The sequence below is a fragment of the Notothenia rossii genome, assembly GCF_949606895.1.
Source record: "Notothenia rossii genome assembly, chromosome: 7".
NCBI lineage: Eukaryota > Metazoa > Chordata > Actinopteri > Perciformes > Nototheniidae > Notothenia > Notothenia rossii.
This window is the reverse complement of record NC_136905.1, coordinates 14,008,832-14,024,741: the sequence shown is the minus strand read 5'-3', so window position 1 is coordinate 14,024,741 and position 15,910 is coordinate 14,008,832. Positions and strand designations below refer to the sequence as shown.

General features: G+C 39.4%; 1 protein-coding gene across 3 annotated transcripts; it reads right to left on the bottom strand.

Annotated features, from left to right (window-relative positions):
• Positions 1-327: 327 nt before the first annotated feature.
• Positions 328-15,475, bottom strand: fli1rs (Fli-1 proto-oncogene, ETS transcription factor-related sequence). 3 transcript variants are annotated; one of them, XM_079693652.1, is made up of 10 exons: positions 15,292-15,473; positions 8,880-9,073; positions 7,595-7,764; positions 4,385-4,588; positions 3,616-3,693; positions 2,768-2,836; positions 2,548-2,610; positions 2,165-2,212; positions 1,829-1,915; positions 328-1,378 (listed from the first exon to the last, which is right to left on the bottom strand). In XM_079693652.1, exons 1-10 carry the CDS (start codon positions 15,307-15,309, stop codon positions 855-857), a joined length of 1,455 nt encoding a protein of 484 aa, XP_079549778.1. In that variant the 5' UTR covers positions 15,310-15,473; the 3' UTR covers positions 328-854. The 3 variants fall into 3 exon arrangements, with proteins under 3 accessions (XP_079549778.1, XP_079549779.1, XP_079549780.1); XM_079693653.1 differs by lacking the exon at positions 15,292-15,473 and adding an exon at positions 14,788-15,095; XM_079693654.1 differs by lacking the exon at positions 1,829-1,915 and having other exon boundaries at positions 15,292-15,475.
• Positions 15,476-15,910: the final 435 nt, after the last annotated feature.

Below are 15,910 nucleotides of genomic sequence, written 5' to 3'. Positions count from 1 at the left end.
AGCGTATAAGTTGTATATTAAGCTGCAGCCCTTATTTTTATCCTAGCATGTTATAGGGCTTTAAAAACAATACACAATGTGTTTAAATTGATATGCATAAGAAGTTAATTTTGACAGACTCAAGCTAGCGGTTTCCCACTTCTTTCAGTGTTTGTACTAAGCTGCTGGTTTTAGCTTCTTGCCAAACGAGAGAAGAATCAAATGTCACAAAAGTGAAAAGGCGAATGTGCTAAAATGTTTTCTATTCCTTTTACCAAACTCATTTTCCCATTACCAAAAAGACAAATTCCGGTACAAAATATGTATATAAAAAAACCCAGGAGCCAATTTCCAGATACAAGCATCATTTATTAGCTTTACATCGTGAGTAAATGTTATATTGCTACTTAACCATCATTCTGTACAAATTCTTTTACAAATGTCAGGTCATTGAATGGGATAGCGGCAGCCTCAACCTTTTTATAATTGAAAATACAGTTATGCCATTCACACAGTAAATGCTATGACTTTACAAATTAAACAAGGTACTTACAAAATAAACTTGGTTTAATATCATTTGAATAACCGTTAATACAGTGTGTCATCAGTATATTCATTAAAAAACTTGGAACTTAAAAAAGATGTTCCCTTCCTCTGTTAACTAACCCTCATGTCTTGTCCACTTTAAAGAAGGAATGTGACAAAGATGACATCTTAATGTCCTTTTATATAAACAGGCCGTAGCGTCATTTCACCTTCCTTTTCAGACAGGGTTCAGCTCAGTTGCATCCTGGATGGAGTTGCTGTCTTTTTTGTATCTACTCGTTCGGGTTCCTCTTTCATGTGGTCTCGTCCAGGTGTGAAATGAATCCTCCTCAGTAGTACGAGCTCAGGTGGGAGTGGGTGGCGGGATGTCTGGTCATGGCTGACCCAGGATAGATGGGGCTGTTTGGAGAGTTCCAGTACGGCGATGGAGCGCTGAAAAAGTTGCCTGGAGACACTGGCATTGGTGCAGGATGGCCACCCATGAAGTTCATTTTGGGCTGGTGGCTGTGGTAGGGCTGGGCGTAAGGCATCTCAGTCTGGTACTTAACAATCCCCCCCTCCGCTGAGTGATTCTGGTGCGCCTGCGAGATGCCTTGGAAGTCAAACTTGTATGCGTAGCGCTTGCCGTGCACCTTAGTCATGATGTTCTTGTCATAGTAGTAGCGCAGAGCGCGGCTCAGCTTGTCATAGTTCATGTTGGGCTTGCTCTTGCGCTCTCCCCAACGCTTGGCCACCTCGTCCGGGTCCGTCATCTTGAACTCGCCGTTGGTTCCCTCCCAGGTGATGATGCCGGAGTTGCCGCTGTCGGACAGCAGCTCCAGCAGGAACTGCCACAGCTGGATCTGCCCCGAACCTGGGAGGAGAAATGGAGTTAAATAATGTTTTCTGACTTCATTGGATTGTCACACAAAGGCAGAACATGTGAACAATACCACTCGTGGATGTGTTCAATGTTTGTTTCTAAGTAATTGATACTTAATATTGAAACATTTTTGAAGGATGTGATCATCCCTGAGCAAATGAAAATCCATGACCACTAGTTCGCCTTAACGTTAGTAATACAGTTTCCAGGAAAGCAGGAAACAAACAAAACTCCACTTAATGCATCCAGTTATTCCAGGACCTCGGACAGCACCTCAGTTATATATATTTTTTACAAAGAAATTAGGATTTTTGAGTGGACCGTTTTCTTTCCTAGTACTACGATGACATCATATAGTCGGCTTATATTTGTATTCCACTAAATGTGACCTTTTCACTGCGTGGCTTGGAAAAAGGGACAGACATCGGGGCAGAAACCTACCCACAGGCCTGTGAGCGCTGGGGTCAGGGAGCTTGAACGGACTTTGTTTGCCTGTTCGGTTCTTGGACGAGCTGAGGGCTTGGCCTTCTGTGAGGAAACAGCAAGGCAAACAATCATTTTGGTGAGAGGGAAGCCAGATTTTGTCTCAGTGTAAGCGTGATGCAATTCTGCTGAAACAACAGGTGTTGCTTGAAGTTTAAAATGTCCATTTGGGAAATTAAGTGCATGTGTGCCAGCCCTTGCTTGCTTTCTTCTCATGTTGCCAAAGCATACAGTGTAAAGGCCTCATTTGTGTAATTCTCGTTAGTTTGAACTTTTGGTGCTTTAGATTCTTACCTGGGTTGGCTAGTCGACTGCTGATGGGCCCTAATGTCTGATATGGGTCTGGAAAGAAAAAAAGGCATTTTTTTATTTCAACATCGTTAAAGCCCCTTTGGATGGAGGGAAATATTAAACACATAGCTTACATATTTAAAAATGGACATGTACTCCTTTTCAGATTTAAACTCGCACTTTGGGTTTCAGCTTGAACATGTTTACAACTTTGATGCTGAACATAATACCTGCTTAATTATGGAAAGCATTGTGTTTGCATAGAAACATGCTAAGCAGACACATCTTGTTATCTCCAATCTTTGGAAACATTGGGAGCTTGACTAGCTTTATGTGATTTCCAATATCTGCTTAAAGATAATTAAATAAAAATGTGGCCTACATACCTTGGACAATTCTTGGAGCGGGCTCTGTAACTCTTGAGCTGTGTTGGTGCTCCATGGAGGGACCTACAAGTAACAATAAAAGTATTGATGTGAAATGCTTCGATACTCAGTTGTGACCTAGTTTTTATTGTTAAACCTCCATGTGAAATCAGTAGTTCATGCATGAAAACACTTATCATGATCATTAGTTTCATATCGTCCCTGTGTTTTGTTGTCTTACCTTTTGGCACTGCGCTCATGTTGTTTACCGGCCAACTGCCCCTGCAGCTGATCTCATCAAAACCGCTCTCTGCACACACACAAACACAACATTGATGAGACCAGACTTTGGCTGGCACGTGGCGTCAAATTGGCTTTGAAGTGGATAGTGGGATGGCTCAGCTATAGCAGGAAGGACGTGGGTAAATGAAGACCAAGACAATAAGAGCTTGGAGGTCTGAAGATGACCCAAAAAGTTTCTTTTGTTCGGGCCACCCCTGTCGCCACAAGATTGTGAATTGTGTCCCAGGAGCAGGACCCATACCCCCCATTTCCTGCGCCTGTGCAGCTGTTTCCTGTCTGAAACTGGCTGTTGAGTTTTGGACTCATCAAAGTTTTGTCAACTGAGGCCAGTGTTGTGCCAAATAACTATTTTGACTCGTGAAACTATGTAACCCGGTTCTGAAACTTCACCCATTCTTTTTAAATCCCTTAATCTGTCAAGTGTCATTCAAATCAACTCTTGCTTTGTGAGTGGTTTGAGAATGTGAGCCTGAAGTCTCACACCCAGAAACACTCAAACGGGTCTCAACAGTGTGACTAACGGGGAAAATAAAAACATTAAATAAAACAATTAAGTTACTTTCAGATTTGAAGAAAATATTTGTTATGTATTAAAATCATGCAGGTAGTCTTTTAGTCCTCCTGGAGTTGAAAGTGAATTCTCATAACTGTTTGCTGATAATCCTTTTATAAATCATAAATATATTAAAAACAAAACATAATCTGCTTCATAATAACGATCAGATTTGAAGCACTACACAAGCAGAGAAGCCAAAACTATTCGAATTGGAGCGTGGATGATCTCACCTGCTTTCACCTGTAGTCTGGGTTGTTGAGGCGGTGTGGTGTTGGTCGGAGTTGTGGAGTAAGAGAACGTAGGGCTACCTGAAGTAAAAAAATAAATGTTAAGTAAATGGATATACACCTGAAATCAATCATGCCATAACAAAATGTATCAGGATTAGTATTTTGAAAGTAAAGATAGCCGTCAAAGGCTTTGAAAGACAGGAGAGCTGTTGATTGGACTTTTTGTATTATATTATAAGATGTTGCTGTTATTTCGTCCACCCCCTTGTATATCGTAACGTTACTTTGAAAATTGGAAAAAACATGGTGCCTTCTTTAGCTGCATTTGTGACACTGATTTGCAGAAGCAAAAATGCTGCAAAATGATGTAATGCGGCACGTATAAGAAAACATGATGACATATTGTATGCAAAACACAGGAAGTGTGTTAGCAAAGAGGAAGAGGTCACAACACTTCCTGAAGACACAATTCAGTAAACATTATGACAAACGTTACAGTCCAAAACATTGAACTGTACAAAGATAAAAGTGGCAAGTCCTAAAAGGCAAATATTTCATTTTTTGCCAAATCAACCAACTAATTAAACGGTTGAGTAGTATGTTAATTGTCAATCAGCGCTTCATGTCTTTACCTGAATTTATTTCTGATCCTGCTTACATGCGAGTAAAATATGTGACAATAGAACAATGAAAACCCTTCGTACATTGTTGAGTCAGACGAGGAGAACAGAACAATGTTATCAGCTAAAGGGAGAGGGCGAGATCTTACTCTGCCGGAGGTAACTGAGGTGTGAGAGCAGGATGTCTGCGTTGTAGGCCGACGTGAGACGCATCATGTCTTCCTTGGTCATCTTGCAAAGAGCCTTGCCGTCCAGCGCTTGGAAGAGCATGACGTCCACTTCCTCCAGGACGTACTCCTTGATGGCCCAGTCCAGCCACTGCCTCACGTGGTCCTGTGTCCAAACCTCTGGATCTGGCATCAGAAGCACACCATGATCAGAAAAGACTGCAGGTAATGAGGTATAATAACGCCTCACAATGTTAAGGCAAGGCAAGTTTATTTATATAGCACCTTTCAGCACAAGGCAATTCAAAGTGCTTTACAAAAAATGAAAGACATTAAGAAAATGGCATTTAAAATCAGTCATTAAAAAGAAAAGATAATCAAATAAACATTAAAAGAAAGAAAACATGGATAAAAGTTACAGTGCAGTTTAAGATATGAATAGTTCAATTAAAAGCAGCGGCAAAAAGAAAAGTCTTTAGTCTGGATTTAAAATTAGTCAGAGTTGCAGCGGACCGGCAGGTTTCTGGGAGTTTGTTCCAGATATTTGGAGCATAATAACTGAACGCTGCTTCTCCATGTTTAGTTCTGACTCTGGGGACAGAAAGCTGACCAGTCCCTGAGGACCTGAGAGATCTGGATGGTTCATCATTTAGCAGGAGGTTACAAATGTATTTTGGGCCTAAACCGTTCAAAGCTTTATAAACCAGCAGCAGTATTTTTGAAATATATTATTTGAAAGACAGGAAGCCAGTGTAAAGACTTCAGAACAGGAGTGATGTGATCCACTTTCTTAGTGTTAGTGAGGACTCGAGCAGCAGCGTTCTGAATCAGCTGCAGCTTTCTAATAGATTTTTTAGTGATAGAAGACTGATTAGAAGACTTTTGTTATTTTAAAGGGATTAATATTATTTTAGCTGGCTTAAAGTTTCAGCATACTATCTGCGATTCTAAATGTAAGTAGATGGCTCTGGTAGTAGATGGCTCTGGTAGTAGATGGCTCTGGTAGTTGTTGAATGAAGAGGAACCGTACAGTTTGCTTAGAAGTTGGAAATTGATTTTTTTTTTTTTAATCATATATATATATATATATTTTTTTTGATGCTCCAATGTCCTTTTTCAGTTTCAAGTGTGACTAAGCACTTCCATTTTAAACATGAATAATATTTGAACTCATGAATGTTTCTGTACAATAAGAGAGAGGAAGTCAATGTAATCATGAGACCGTTTTTTTTCCTTTTTGTTTTTGTTAAATACAACTTTTTTTAAAACGTCTTTGTTATTGAAAGGTTTGTGGACAAACCATATCAGGCACTTTCTTATTACAAGAACTCAAGTACTTAATCTGTAAAAATTGATGCATGTTTTGTCAAACTTTATTTTGTGATCCATTCATATTGTTTTGTTTCAGAAAATTTCTTTCAGCTTTTGTTTTATAACATATTTTTTAAATATCTTCAAGGGCCTTAATTAAAAAATGTTTAAATGTCTTTTAATGCAATGCCAAAAACACATTGACACATACAATTTGAAGTTACATTTACTATTAATAAATAGTGTTTTTCTTGTTTTGTATGTCTTGCCCAGCTCTCCATAGGCCACCGCTTCCGCCAACTATATCCCCGAAGATAACAGGAAGTAAACAAATACCAACGGTTAATGCTGAGCTGCGCACAGACCCTGAGTCTTCAGGAAAGATGTAAACATATTGTTATTTGTGGTGGTTTTGACAACACTGACCGTGTTTATGTGAACAGGGGGGCAATTTAAGATTTGTCGCTTTTCATATCCATATTTGAATAGGAGTTGAGCTCAATGCCTTGTTACAGCATTGTGATATTATTTATCAGATTCAGGACGGTAAGCTAATTTCCAGTAGCACACAATGACTGTAAATTGCCCGTAATATTAGGCAGGAGCCACCACACCCTCATGTCCTGATTGTCCTTGGTGAACACATGCCACTGTGATGCAACATCCGTGAATTATGAAGCAAAATGTCCCGGTGCTGTTGACTCATTGAAGATTCTCTTCGGTTTTCAAAGAGCTGAGTTTTAAATTGTTCACTGCATGCCTCCGGAGCACGTCTGGGATCCCTCCAGAGAGTCTGACTCACTGAAACGTACTGCTTTGATATGCTATAAATGAGTCTCTAAGGACGAGGGGATCCTAAAATATGCCGCCAGGTTAATTTTTAGATGGCTAGACCACTGATTCATAGTGAGGATGAAATGGACTAAGCGCAAGTTGTCTAAATCCTAACTGTGACTACTCGGTGAGCAGTGACACACCACTGCCTTTACTCCAAGTTGTGTGTCAGTGCTTTTATTCTGCAAAGAAAAAGGGAATTCCACTGCTCACAGTTCAGCTGTAGAAAACTTTCTTCAGACCATCTATTTAAAAATAAGGTCTTTTAACTTCTACTGGTGTTATTTTATGTTTTGGGACAAATGTTACCTTTAGAGACTGATTCTTATTCAACTTAAGGATATTCTGTCTCCTCTGTTTTGATGGATACGGCTGATGTTATTCTACACTTTCCCCTATTGTCAACAGATCACATAAAGATGCATTACTGTCTCTAAGCTGGCTGACTTCCTTTGACACTCAGTCCCAAGCTCATTCATTCCTAATAAAGATGAGAATCTTTAGTTTCATGTTTTTGAACGGCTTCCTGAAAGAGATATGCACTGTAGTTTAACAGTAACTCAAACAGGAATACAAGTAAATGTTTTGGACTATATTTAGCTGTGGATTAAAATACATCAAGTATTTACAGCAAGAGTACTGCTTGTACTAGGATTGGTGGTTTTGTTATGGATTTGGAAAACAATTGAGCTCTATGTATCAGACCTTGGAGACAGGTAATACTGTTTGGTTGAAGAATTTCTCTGGTTTTGGTCTTTTCATGGGATGAAAACAAGTGAGTATTGCTAGTTGGAATTTTCAGACTTTGAAGAGGATTTCCAAAATCTAAAAATGGACTCAAAGTGAATCCCCTTCTTAAAACCAATTATATGTTTTCCAATGTAAGCTATTGTTTATCTGTGCCACTGGAGAGTAGTGTAGTAGTTTGGCGGAAAACGCTTTGTTCATCTTTGATTGAGTCATTGATGTTGCACAAGCTCCGTGTGTGACAGCTCTAGTGGTATTGGTCTTGTGAGGATGGAGGCTGATGGAGGTAAAGTGACTCACCTGCTGGCACGATGACCCTCTTCTCCTCTGTGGCGCTGCTGGGGGGGGTTGCCGTCTGTGGGCTCACGCGGGGCTCCGGATACGAGGCCTGGTACGGCATCGGGGCCCCGTCGTTGCTCATGTGTCTGGAGCGCTTGTTGACGACGCTGCAGTCCACAGGGGACTCACGGCTTAAACGGAAGGAAGAGAAAAGTTTAAACCTTTCAATGTTATTTAGAGTCACAACACTCCCATGTATCCTCTCATATAACTTATTGAATCATTTCGTATGATGAGACGTGTTATTGTTACCAATCTGAAAATAGATTTCACACTTTTTGTTGATACAAGGCTATTTCCTCTTGCTCTGTTTGCCAGTATCTGTAGCTGACAGAAGAAAGATTAAGTCTTAAAACTGTTTGAAATCAACACGTAGAGATAAGTTGTTTTAAACATTTACACCAAGTAACTTCTGTTGATCCAACCTGTATGAGCACTGAGTTTTTATTTTTCTACTTAGCAGCAGTGGAAAGAAGTACTGTTTTACTTTAGTAAGAATACAAAAGTATTATGAGTAAAAATACTCATCATGCAGGAAGACGGCCCCTGTGACTGATATCATATATATGACATCATTTGAATAAATAGTCTTATGGCATTTTAATGTTGTAAGTGCTCAAGGTGGAGTCATTTCTATCTACATTAACACTGATTATAATTTAGGCATTATCAGCCAAAACATTAAAAGTTAAATAACTAATAAGAAAATAAACAACTTTATTAATTCTTTGAACCTTTTTTTTTAACTTCTAACAACTCAATCATCTGAAAAATGATATGGGACCACAATGAGACCCATTCTTTGTGAGGGGTCACACGAAGAAGGGTTGGGAACCGCTTGTCACATTTTTAGCAATCTATGGTATTTTATGCTTTTTTTAAATGTAAATGCTTACTCTGGAGAGATTCTGGTAACATCTAAACGTCACAAACAAGTTTTAAACTAGCATAACATTGAGATCTTAAAAGTACCAGTAGCTCAAAATGCATGCTTTTACTAGATTACTTTCCACCAACCGTTTCCGTAATGATTCTTTTAAAAACACCCACATTTGACATTCAAACATAAGCACCATAAGCATAATGGATGTTTAAGGAAAACAAGACTCATTGTTAAATTTGGAGAACAATCAACAAACAGTTTTAGGGTGTGGAAAAACCCAGATGCTGAAACGCACCATGACAAACCTATAGTCACATATTTCGGGAACTTGGGACCCCTGTGGCCTCGGCCCCTCTGACTCACCTGGTGCCATTGACGTGTTCGCCTCTTTTCCCAGGGTTCTGAGCTGCTGACCCCCCCCACTCGGGCTCGGTGGGCTCGGGACTCTTCGAGGCCTGGCTGAACGCGCCGGGCGATGTCATCTCGGCCTTCATGTGCACTGCGGTGTAGGGCGGCTCGAATATGGGCTGATCCTCACTCACCACTGATAGCGCTTCCTGTCAAACAGAGCAACACCGGTCACCGTCTGCCATTAATGTGCCGGGTCACAACCTGTGGAAAGTGAGATTTTCCATATACACAGACTAAGCTAATGCTTCAGTGAACAGAAGTGAAGCCTCATCAGCCACTAGAGATATAGAATTTATAGTAACAGCACAACCAATCAATAGAGAAGTGTTATAATAAAGTTGTTATTTACACTGGGCATAACCACTTTAACTTGTGTAAGGCTCAGTCTTAATGGAGAGGTAAAGAAATATCCTAAATGTATATTGAAGGGCAAACTGTTATCCCTTTTTGTTAGACGATTTGGTTCTGAGTCATTATAGTTAGGAGAGGATATAATAATGATATAAGGATAGAAGAATTCATTTCTCCATCTTGCTATATTTATTTTCATTCATGAAACATTGTAATGAAGTTGAACTATAAAGATGACTTGTTGCCAGTTCTTGGGGATTTTAATGTGTTGTTCTTTTTGTATTTTGTCCCCTATAATTGTCATTGGACAAACTGACTTGTTGTCAGCAGAGCTCTTAAATTGACTTGCTCTGAAGAACTTGAATAGTAGATTTTCAGAGTTTGGACCATTTCATGTTTGCTCTTAAAGTGTGTAAAGATTCAAACTGGCAGATCTCTGCTTTCTTATCATACAGCCCAAATACCTCTGCAACACTAACCCTGGCTTTGCTAAAGATTCAGTGGTGTGTTTAATCTAAACAACATTGGAGATACTTAGGAGGTTATCACACCATATAGGAGTGAAATCAGAAGTAAACTGTTCAAGTAGTCAGGAGACGGTCTAATCTTTAACTTCAGTAACCACAGTTTTATTTTGTCGTTAGGATTGGGGTTACAGGGGAGGGAGGGGTGTTGGCTCAAGGTGGAGTTTAATCGAGATTTAAGTCAGTCTTCCTGCGTTTAGCACCTTCAGCGAGGCCTCAAAACCACCCCTGAGATGCCACTTTCATCCCACGCACAGGGGGGGGGGGCAAACACCGGACCTGTTGTTCTGTCTGCTGCTCACATTAAGTGTGTGCATGTGTGATGCAGTCTAAGTGGGTGCAAGTGCGTGTTTGTTTAGAGGAGTTGAGCATTGTCTTTGGACCTCGTACGTCAGTGCCGTGCTTTTTCAGTGGCCTACAGGAAACCTGGCCGCCATGTGCAGAGGAACCTTTTGGCACAGGCCAAGGGAGAGGAAATGGTAGAGGAGGGGGCACAGTGTAAAAATGTGGGTCATTTTAAAGCTGGAAAACAACCCCAAAGGCCTGTGGTCACGGGAGGAGAGGGGGTCGGGTTCATTGGACAGCAAGAAGACTGTAGCCCTGATTGAAGTGCCGCCTTTGCATTGTGTTTTTTCGTTTTGTTTGTTTTTTGCCTGTGTGTGTTTTTTTTTTTAGCTCAATTGCTGCCTGAGCATTGTAAACCACATCTTAATGCATGGCACACAGTTTGGCATTTCCTCGAAGCTGCAGATGAACTGATAGAGAAGTCAGCAGTGTGAGATCTCAGCACCCCACTGCTGAATTGAGTATTTGTTGCTGTGTAAATGGAACGACCTTTTTTATAGCAAGCACAAGTTGAAGATAGTTTAAAATACATTGTTACACTTTACATTGAACAAACATGAACTCCTATTTGTTCCTCAAGATTTAAGAGACAAATATTCTAAAAACATATTAAATGTTATGTTGTAAATGAAAGGATTTAACATTGTACAGATGGCCTTTTTTGATCTATAAATGTTTTCTTACTTGTTAAAGCTTGCGGCCTTCATCACAGAACGTCGCCAAAACGTGCAAATATTGTGTGTGATGAGTTAGAAGTAGTTCATGTAGATGAAAGTAGAGATGAGAAGACGCCTACAGAGTGTGAGCTCACTTCTTTCTAACTCCACACCACGCTTTTTCTTTTTACACGCACTGTCCCCCAACAGACGCTGACTTAAGTGACATCACTTGAGGCAATTTATCAGACTTTGAGCAACAAAATATGCTTACAACAATCTTTAACATATCCATTATCCCCCCACAGGACACAACATTGTATTTATGAAATGGGCTGAATTCAGCTTTAAATGTTAGGCTTAGGGCTATAAATGATGTCGATATATTAGATGCAAATTATTTTCCACGCTAACTAAATGCTAGAATGAATATATGTTAAATGCATTTTGTCATGTGACAGAAGTGTTTCACAGGACTTCATATTGTCCTGCTCAGCTTTCTTTTGACCGCACGCCCTGTTTTCTTCGCCTTCAGCTGATTGCTTTGTTTTACTTCTGGCATGTTGTTCTGTTTTCCCCGGCCTTCCTCTCACACTGGGTGGCTTCAGAGCCCCATTTCTCTGTGCAGAAGTGAAACAGTCGGCTGATAAAACAGACAACTGACAGCAGATTCTCATGCAAAGCCATGATGGTTAATACTTTTAATAGAGATGGTTAAATGTATTATGTTTGATTTGTTTTTGGTACTCAACGCTCAAACTGTTGATATTATCGGAGGCAGCTCAACTTTTCAGTTCAGTACATTTAGTGACATGCTATGCTTTCACAACCACACACACACACACACACACACACACACACACACACACACCCACACACACACACACACACTCCCGCTCTTTCTTTATCTTCCCCTTGCGCTCGCTCCCTCTCTCTCTGCACACTGATACAAATATACCAAAATGTGGCCTGACCGCTAATGCCACAACTGACTTCCTGTTCAATGTGTTTCAGCTTGTTGCTCAGTGACACAGAACAACTTTTAAAAAACATGACCCTAATGACACTTTGTTTGTGCCTCGATGTCCTAAAATGTTTTGTTCGGTGTGATAGTAAACACTTGAACACCTTTTGATTCGTTCCAAACATGAAATACTGCATGGAAACTTTTTACTTTAAGTCAGCAGCTCTGCAGGTTGCATCATGCAGTCTTGCCCAAACCAAGAGAGTGTGATGTTTACGAAATGGACGTTCATTCTTCTTAGATCCGTATTAAATAACTTTTTAGATTAACTGCAGAAAAAGGCAAATCCTTAGTATAATTCTGGCCTGATTTGTATTACTTGATTAACCCTAACAGCTCCAGCTCAAACTATAGGATTCTACCTATTTAAAGTATTTTTTCAGTGATATATCAGAAGGGATATTACAAGACACCAGGAATGAAATTATAAATAACTGACATTCATGTAATGAATCAGACATGGAGGGGGGTTGTAGTGTTTTAAAGCTCAAAAGCTCCTAATTTGAATGTCATGGATTTTGATTTAATTAGATAAAATGTGCTCAAAAACATTTTGAGATATGATTTTGTATTTGTAGGTCGAGCAGCAGCTTGAGTGACCTATTTTAGCCTATGGCTGTAGCCTATCTGGTAAATGGGCTGCAACTATTTTCAGAATTGACTGACCTGCTTATTAATTACATAACATTTTTTTATGTTGTCTTACCAAGAGTAAAAACAAGAAAGTGATTGCATTTTCTACAATGTTTGCACAACAAATATAACTTTTTTTCTCATTTGATTAACTTGAACCTTACATTTCTTGCTTTATGGATTTATAAATTGGCGACATACAAAACAGTTGCAAATAAATATGCTGTCAATCACATGATCAGATAAAATAATATAGTTGTTAGCTCTAAATCCAGGTGCTCTCAACTGGTGAAAGGTTAAATCTGAGGAAACACCAAATACTAGCAACGTAGGAAAGCAGATAACAAAACCTTACTGCTGCACAGAATGTTTTTACATTTTTCTTTCTAATCTTTCCCTTTTTTTCTTGTTACTTCATTTAAAAGGTTCCTCTAGAGCTGTACAACATATTGAAATAAAACAATTGGGAGAGTTCTTTGTTGTTTGATCACAAGAACACACTTGCTTTGTTTAAAGGGGCTTCAAGTCAAAAAGGTTGGGAACCACTGCAACCAAGGAATTAGAGAACATCTATTACGTCAACTATGATTTGTATTTAGAGTCAGGTTTGGAAACACCAATTACTTTGATAGTTTAAGTGTTTAAAAGGTTGATTTGGTGCCATATGTTTGTGGCATTATCATCCCTCCTACATTTGAAGTGCACTGCAGCCTCATAATGCTGATTTCATCCATGCTATTTTGGTCCATCCTGTACAATTTCTTTTTGGATTAATGGATATTTAAATATTTGGTGAGACAAGCACAGATATATTTTTAATTTTAGATTAACTGATCAGTAGAATCATTTACAGGCTTTATAATAATAACGTAATGATTCCTTGGTCTGTTCTTTCTTCCAGCCTTATTTTGTATGTGCTTCTAGACATTAAAAACGTTTTTAAATGTCACTGAGCTCCTGTTAGCAAAATGGCTTCCAGATAGGATATTTTAATCTGTCAACTCCTCTCAAGGCTATGGGAGAATATAAAATGAAACGAAACTCTTCTAAAACAAGGTGTAGCCTTCAGTAACAGGCCAGAGATCAAGTTGTGCAAAGGCACAGCCCTCCGTGCTCGCCATGTCTGAGGCAAGTGGCAAAAAGCAGAAGTAAAAGCTAAGCTGATTTTGCAAAGGCCTGAGCAGCTGCACTTTGTGCTACAAAAACACGCTGCGGTTTCCACAGGTCGGGCCTGGCTGATCTCAGACCTGCAGGCCGCAGACAGCCTCCTGCACCTCCCAGACCCTCTGAGGGGACAATGTGGAGTTTGGACAATGCAACGCCTTAGTTTGACCACTTCGTTTCTTCCAGGAGAGGCTTTGTTGCCTTTTCACCATTTTTTTTTCTAGTTCACTGAGCGGAAATGTGTGCGGAAAGTCTGAGGTTTCTGACAGGAAGCCTGCTGAGTTCAGATAACGACACCTGACAAGTGCTCCCGTTTGCAGCAATAAATTATACTTAAAATAACCTCATACAAACAATCTGCTGCGACACAGTACAGGAGACTCATTATCTCAATGATTATGTTTTTAACTGATAATTCTGAATATGGTCCAGCATTTAAACAAACTAAAACATTAAATAGATACACTTTTAAAGGACTACATTAATTATTTAAGCTTTGGTAACAGGATGTCCTCCTTTTCCTGCAAAGGACCGTAAGTTGCTATTTTTTTATGAAGGAAAATAATGTACAAATAATTAACTTAACTAAAATGCTTTCATAGACATATTTTTTGGAAACTAAACAAGAGAGACACAAGTATGGTACAATAATAGTTCCTCAAACCACTGAGAACTTTTATAATTAAATGCATTTCCTCTTGTTACAATTGGCTGAATAAGACATTTAGTTTTGGTTGACGTATCAAATGTTTCGTTGTGGTAATGTCATGTAAAACCAATTATTTCACATTTTAAACATCGCATGGGATTTAGTAAACGAATTTAGTTAACATCTTTAAGATTCTCCCGAAGATTACAATTACATTGTAATGCAGCAATAAATATAAAAGCCTTCAGGCAAATAGTGTATATTACACCCACATTCGATGAAGAAACATAAATAAGGCCATGTATTTAGGCAATTTGTGTCCGACACCATCAGATAAACATTTTGTTTTCTTTCGTTGCGCAATGAAGAGTTTTCAGCGTTAACTTTATTAAAAAGTGCATTTCGATTTGAGGTTCTGACACGAAGGCCTTTTTGCATTTAAGAGAGGATACGAAAATGAAACAATTACTGAGCTTTGTTTGTCCGGATAACTCAAACAGAAAATGTGAAATACCAGTCATCTGATGAAAATGAGTCCTCCTCAGCTGAAAATGGACTAAGTTGATCCATGGCGCCTTCAGCGACACCTGCATGCCTTGTGCGCACAAATTAAATCCAGCATCCTTTAATTCACGAATTATTCGTTAAAGTTCGTAAACCTGCTAAATATTAAGTTATCTCTGCGTTATTTGTGTGTATGTGTTGAGGTTCCGTGGATAGTGAGCTCCCATGTAAAACATCAATCAGAAGAAAAAAAAACTGAAACGATTTTGGAAATCCTCTTTTACGCGTGTAACCGGCCACCAATTAGTGTTTTTATCTGAGTGTAAAGATGTAGTGGTTAGTTGTGTTATTATAGAGCCGACATACAACCACGAACGGGAAGGAAGAGGAAATTTTGTACAAGAAGGAAAGAGTGGGGAGCTCGCATCACCGCTTTGACTCTCTCACTCAGCGGGCTGGTGGGTGGCTGTCATTTTCACCACAGCAGCAGCGTAAAAAACTATTAAACACGTACCTTTATCGTACAGTCCATTGCAGCAGCTTTGCAGTCTTTGTCATTTAGTCGTTTTTTATAAATGGTGCAGATAATTAAGCCTTCTAACCTCACTTCAATGCATGCAGGGGTGCATTGGCTCTATGGCGCAAACCATTGCAGTTACAATTTTTTGCTCGCAGACCAAAACCGGATGACAAGTTCTCTCTCTCTCTCTCTCTCTCTCTCTCTCTCTCTCTCTCTCTCTCTCTCTCTCTCTCTCTCTCTCTCTCTCTCTCTCTCTCTCTCTTTCTCTCTCTCTGTAAATTGGGAAGTGAAGTCACTGCTCTGAAACTACTTCTCATGAAACAACAGTCACTTACTGCTCAGAAGGGCAAAACACAAGCTAGTTTGTGTGTGTTGCAGTAGATTCATGTGTGGACATTGGAAAACATGACATACTTAACATCATTTAAAACAACACTTGATTAGTGTTTTGCAATAGTTAAACAGAAGTGAAAGTAAAAGGTGCTGAATACTGAAAGCCTGTAAAGTGTCAGAACAAAATAGTGTTGGTGGATACAAAAAAAAGAAGATCTCTACAAGATGTGCACCTTTGGAGATATCATGCCATATACATGCTTAAATGGCACAATAAACA